Source organism: Ananas comosus, linkage group 17 (genome assembly GCF_001540865.1).
Source record: "Ananas comosus cultivar F153 linkage group 17, ASM154086v1, whole genome shotgun sequence".
Taxonomy (NCBI): domain Eukaryota; kingdom Viridiplantae; phylum Streptophyta; class Magnoliopsida; order Poales; family Bromeliaceae; genus Ananas; species Ananas comosus.
Genome location: NC_033637.1, coordinates 6,011,238 through 6,017,222, shown reverse-complemented (window position 1 = coordinate 6,017,222; position 5,985 = coordinate 6,011,238). Strand labels below are relative to the sequence as shown.

General features: G+C 37.7%; 1 protein-coding gene across 1 annotated transcript; it reads right to left on the bottom strand.

Annotated features, from left to right (window-relative positions):
* On the bottom strand, positions 298–5,498 carry LOC109722683 (FHA domain-containing protein FHA2-like). Its single transcript, XM_020250794.1, has 3 exons — positions 4,718–5,498; positions 1,957–2,114; positions 298–821 (listed from the first exon to the last, which is right to left on the bottom strand). Exons 1-3 carry the CDS (start codon positions 5,454–5,456, stop codon positions 612–614), a joined length of 1,107 nt encoding a protein of 368 aa, XP_020106383.1. The 5' UTR covers positions 5,457–5,498; the 3' UTR covers positions 298–611.

Sequence of the window (5,985 nt, the reverse complement as noted above, 5' to 3'; positions counted from 1 at the left end):
ATAGTTTAAAATATATCACTTTAGTACCCTATATTTTTATTTTTCTCTTTCTGTTATTTCCTACATCAATATCAATATATTTATATTAAATCAATAACAAAGTTAAAACCATAATGTACTAAAGTAAAAATTCAATAAATCACAAAATATTAAAATAAATATTCAATAAACCATAGATGAAGCATCTGAAGTTTGACAGAAAGAAAAAAATAAAATCACGAAATACTAAAATAATACACTTTAAGCCATATAATATTGAAGTAAGAAAGCGCGAAATCACAAAGATGGTATTTGAAGTTTACCTATAAAAATATCACAACCATGATTCTTACTTTAAAATTGTAATTCTCAAGTATGATCCTCACGAAAGCAAAACAGGGGGCTATACACAAATTTTTCATACAAAAAAAATGACTGCGATTCTTCTCAAAATTGTAGCCCTCAAGTATGATGATAATCACAAAAGAAAAAAGAGAGAGAAAAAAGGGAAAAAGAAAAACGGAAAAAAAAAGGAAAACTGAAGAAGCTATGAGAAGTACAACATGAAACTGCCCTTCTACTGAACTTACAAGGAGAGAATTACAGAAACAATACAGAAACAAGGATGGGAGCTAAGAAAGTAGGGAAACTAGGGACACAAACTCTTGAGTCAACCTCCCCTTGGTCCTCGTGTTAATTACAAAGTGCTCGGGATATTTCCTTAGCAGTGCCAACAAGCCAAACCATGGCCTCCCTTTGGTTTCGTTCTGCGGCAAGTCCTCGGATGTTAGGTATTTTCTAACCCTGCTGTGATGCCATATGTTGCCATATTTTTCCAAGAGCTGGTTCAACAAGAAAAGAATATGAGAGATGGGTATTAGCCATACAACAAATAATAGCTTGCAAATTAACTGAAGCAGTATGCTTCAGTCTACGGGAACTGAGGAAGATCATACAAAGTTTGCATACGACGATTCATGGCAGGGATGAATAAATTGAAGTATATCGAATATCATGAAAGTCGAAAAAAGGGCATCTTTAGTTGTCAGAGCTAATTAAATAAGGGCATCGACTTTAAGCAATTACCAGATTTCGTGCTATAGGAATAGACTCTGTACTACAGTTTCAGTGGTTTCAACTAGTCTCAGACTCTCAGCCTATTCTAGCCTTTTCAGTCGGCTCTGTCCAGTTTCAACATGTCTGGCCAGCTTTTTGACAGGCTTCAATCTATTTAACTAAATATGTTAAAAAGTATATGACTTTTTTACTTTCAATTCGCATTTCGTTTTGATGCAGACCTTATGAATTATGGATATCATTTCCATCTGAGTAATTTTTTTATCATTTTAAATACTGAATATCTACAGTTAATTATCTCTTCAATCCTTGATACTTCAGATTTGTATTAAAATTTAATTCTGTTAATAGAATCTATTAGTGCATCATTGTCACTGTACTTGGATTAATTAATTGGTTATCTTCAAACTTTTTTCCTCAGTTTTACTATTTTTTTCCCTTCCCCAATATTTTGGCTATTTATTCTTTTCATCTTTTCCACTTTTTAAGATGACTTCTGATCCGAAAACATCAAAACTTCATCACAAACTAAGCCTAAAAAATGTTCATTTTGGTCCATAACTTAAATTTAGCAATTGGATCATCAATGGAAGAGTAAGGCATACGCCTCACAACTTTCTAAGAATATTCGCTGAAAAAAGCAAAAAGATAAAATGTTAAAAAACCCAGTAGACATGACAACTAAACACATTGTCATGTATTAATAGTTAATTCACCACCACATATTTAGATATCTGGTGAACATTTCCCACATAAATCTTAAACATTTCTCATGCAAAAGTAATTAGATGCAACCATTTTATAGTAAAAGTTTTCAAGGGGGAAGAAATACAAATGTATTATGTTAATTCTACCATGCACAACAATGTAGTAAAGTTGCAGGAGATATTTCCAACTAACCACTTCATGAAGTCTTGTCATCGGCATCCATTCTCCCGGGCCACAAAGATCAGATAGCACAGTAGCTACAGAAGATATGACATCTTTCTCTTCCAACTGCAACAGTTGATTATTATCTGCCTCCCTGTCAGCTCTTGACCTTTTCTCAGACTTTTTTACTGCAGCAAAAAGAGAAAATAAGCATTAACTCAGCTAAATGTAAACTTCCAGTTTAAATACAACATAAGAATACTTTTTCTGTCTATGAAAAGCAATGAAATATGTTATTTGAAACCTTCGAACCATATACTACAGAAAGTTGAGCCACCATAACTGTACCACAGATCTACAACTCTATATTTTGAAGAGTAAGAGACATAAAACAATAGCGTAAATGTCTAAATCTGGCAAACAAAGATAGTTTGATGGAGGAAAGGAATTGAATATTGTAGAGTTCTATACGCTATCTAGCACCAATCATGTAGATTAATTTGCAACAGATGCTCATCTCATTGTCAAAGCTCAACGAATAGGGCAGCGTTTTTCTTTTTGGCAGGAAATGACTGATGTCCTACTATTTAGATGAAAGTTCTACTATATGTACATTATGCATCAATATATCACAAAAACTGCATGTAATGCTGCACATCAAGTGTCTGACAGATGTGAAGGCATTTTTCCCTTTGAAAATAGAAAAGATGTTGCTACAGAATAGCAATTGAAAAAGGTGGAGTATTCTTGCAAAAACTGAAATAATACATAAAATCTCAAAGAAATTCCCAAATAATCAGGTAATATATGCTATCATTCATTGTGGATATCTCTTCCCAATCCAAAGGTGATCAGGGTCTTCAACAGACGAATTATTATGACTATGCTCACAAGCGCAAATGCATGAACTATGGCCTATAAGACATTAAAACTAGTCAGGACAAGCACTATTATGTAATAGTTTTAGATGCTTCTCGGTTGGAATACCAGATTACAAGTTTTATTGTCAGCAAACACATATCTTCAGTTTCCAATTAGGTTCATTAAAAAAAAAAATGAAACACAGAATGATTTCCTATGATTTATCAGCCTTTATTTCAATGCAAGTAGAACAACAGAAAAAGGATGAATTACAAGAGCAAGTAGCAGAAACAAGATAAAATGTTTGCATCAACTCCTCAAGTAAACACATGTTTTAAATGACATTAAAACTCCCCCACAATACAATACATGAAGAGGACACTAATTTCTCTTGAAGTGATTCCGATTTCTCATCTCAACTCATCATCACCAGCAAAAAGTGAGGTTGCCCATAGAAGTGTCAAAATAAGTTAAGCAGACAATCATAAATCCTCTTTCACCACTAAATAATATTTGACTATGTCTTCTAGTGTACTTATCCTCACTAAATCTTTCATAATCATCTTTAACCCTCTATTTTTACCTTTTTTTTCCTTTTCGTTTTTTGAGCTTTTCTCCAAATCATGTCATATTACCTATGAGATTGCCTTGCTCTTTCAGACCATTATTTACATCTATGCGGTATGCCCATCTATACCATCTCAAACGACTCTCCCTCACTTTGTCCTTGATTAAAGCTATTCCAACATTACAGCAAATAAATCTAAATTTAATCATTTGAAATCTTGACAATATTGTACTAGATTTGATATAGATTATGTCAACAAATCATATAAAATTGATAACAACACATCTAAATAAGTTACATATGGTTACATTTGCTCAATACATTTGACTTCTTTTAAGTAGCACATAAAAACTATGATGAAAATATGCAGCATATCTAACAAACAAAGAAAATTTAACAACACTAAAACTAAACTAAATAAGACTCTATCTGAACTACTCTAGAGATCAAGTTGTGTCACTCTTTAGCTATAAATTCTGTTGTCTGTTCACGTACTGATTCGAATAGGCTTGCATTACAATGACAAAAGTGAAAAATAAATAGCCTATTAACTCTCTACGTGGCAAAACAAACTAATTAAGGTATACATATTTTTCAAGTGCAATTAAGTTCTGCATGTGTCTAATCTTCTCAGATTAAGGACTATGTAATAATTACGACCACAGAGAAAGATAAAGTTGGGATATTGAAAGACATAGAATCAAGGTTTTCACATGACAAACAGCACTACCAAATGATGATATATCTTAATAACGAGGGGCGCTTTCAAATTTTATAGAAGTGAGCTTGAAGGAAAGAGGAAAAGCCCTCTACTAGATCGCGCAAAAGATCTCCATTCATCACGATAGTTGAACAAAAGGTATACTACATCAAAAGAATTGATTGAGCAAGCTAGAATTCCCTGCAAATATCTGTTTATTTCATCTAAATCAAGAAGTTGCTTGTAAGTTCTCTAGCCAGAAGAAAACACACTACAGCCACAGGAAACCCCAAATTATCAATCAATCAAACAAAATGCAACAGAACGAATTGCTTCGGTAATCAATAGTCCTATTAGCCTGGCAGTTTGATCTAACAATCATTAGAATTAATTGGCCAAGCCCCTAAAATCAAGCAACTTCCTAAGGTTTCTCCAATCCAAAGGAACACAAAGAATCAATCGACAAATAAAATGTCCAAACAGCAAACCAATTAACATAGGGCTTCAATAGTCATATGCCTATCAATTTGACACAATAATCACAAACACAAAATATCTACAATTACCTCTAATCGAAATACAATGGTCCAATTCAAAGAACTAATAATCAACAGAACAAATTATAAAGTCAGCAAGAAAAGCAATCCAAGAAATCTCCTTACCCAATCGCCCGGACGGTCCGGGCTTCGAACCTTCGGCGTGCTCGGACCCTGCCGCGCTCTTCAGCCTCTTACCACTGACGACGGGCCGAATCTCTTCCTCTTCCTCCTCCTCTTCATCCTCCTCCTCCTCTTCCCTCGGCCCATCAATCTCGTTCTCTTCGTCCACATCATCATCGCCATGGCCATCATCATCGCCGCCATTTTCGTCGTCGTCGACGTCGTCATCGTCGTCGTCGTCTCCGGCGACACCGCGGCCTCGGGCGTAGCGGGCGAGGGGAGGGGCGGGGTAGGAGGAGGAGGAGGAGGGGAGGCGGGGGAGGGGGCGGGCGTCGAAGATGGAGCGGGAGGGGAGGAGGAAGTAGAACTGCTTGTCGCCCATCTGGAGGAGGTCCTGGGAGTCGAGCTTGACGGGGGGGGTGCCGGGGACGTGGAGGACGCCCTCGACGAGGCAGCCGTTCTTGCCGATGACCTCGAGGGCGAAGCGCCGGCGGGCAAAGTCGTAGAAGATGCGCGCGTGGTGGCGGGAGATGTTCATCCCGCCGCCCAGGCTCGCCAGGTCGACGTCCACCTCCGACTTCTTGCTGTTACGCCCCAGGATGATCGAGTACGTCTGCATGTAGTACTCGAAGTCCTCGCCCTGCAGCTTCGCGAACCCCACCTCCGAGTCCGACGCCGTCGCCGCCGCCGCCCCTCCTCCGCCGCCGCCGCCGCCGCCTAGGGTTTTACGGCTCTTCACCATGGCTAGGGCCCCGGCGACGAAGAGAGAGACAGAGAGAGAGAGGAGGGGATAACCGGGTAAGGAGAAAAGGTCGGTGTTTTCGNAGAGAGAGAGAGAGAGAGAGGGGGTAACCGGGTAAGGAGAAAAGGTCGGAGTTTTCGTATAGATTTGTCGATTTGTTGGGCCTTTTAATGGGCCGGTACGTCTATAGCCCAAATACCCCGCCAAGGCTGAACACACGCGCACAAAGAATAAAATAAAATAAAATAAAAACTAAAAACATAGAAATGTACAGTGACCTCCTCCACTCGGGATAAGGGTATGTTTGATTCCATGCGAAAGCGGTTGAAAAAATATTTTTGGTCTGAAAATAATTTTTCTAGCATTTTTTTTACGTAAAATAATTTTTCACGAAATCATTTTTTACGAATCTGACGAAAAAATCTGCTTTTTATGATAGAATACTCTCAAAAGAACCAAGAGGATGGTTCTTTTCAGTTTTTAGTCATTGGATGGAAAGATGTAGAGTTAGAATGATGGTGGTAGGTAG

What these genes read in the sequence shown, in the direction of transcription:
- LOC109722683 (XM_020250794.1), bottom strand. Translation starts at nt 5,456, where the DNA reads ATGGTGAAGAGCCGTAAAACCCTAGGCGGCGGCGGCGGCGGCGGAGGA. An exon ending in CGGACCGTCCGGGCGATTGG is followed by an intron (nt 2,115 to 4,717) that starts GTAAGGAGATTT and finishes TTTTTGCTGCAG; the next exon opens with TAAAAAAGTCTGAGAAAAGG. An exon ending in TGACAAGACTTCATGAAGTG is followed by an intron (nt 822 to 1,956) that starts GTTAGTTGGAAA and finishes TTGTTGAACCAG; the next exon opens with CTCTTGGAAAAATATGGCAA.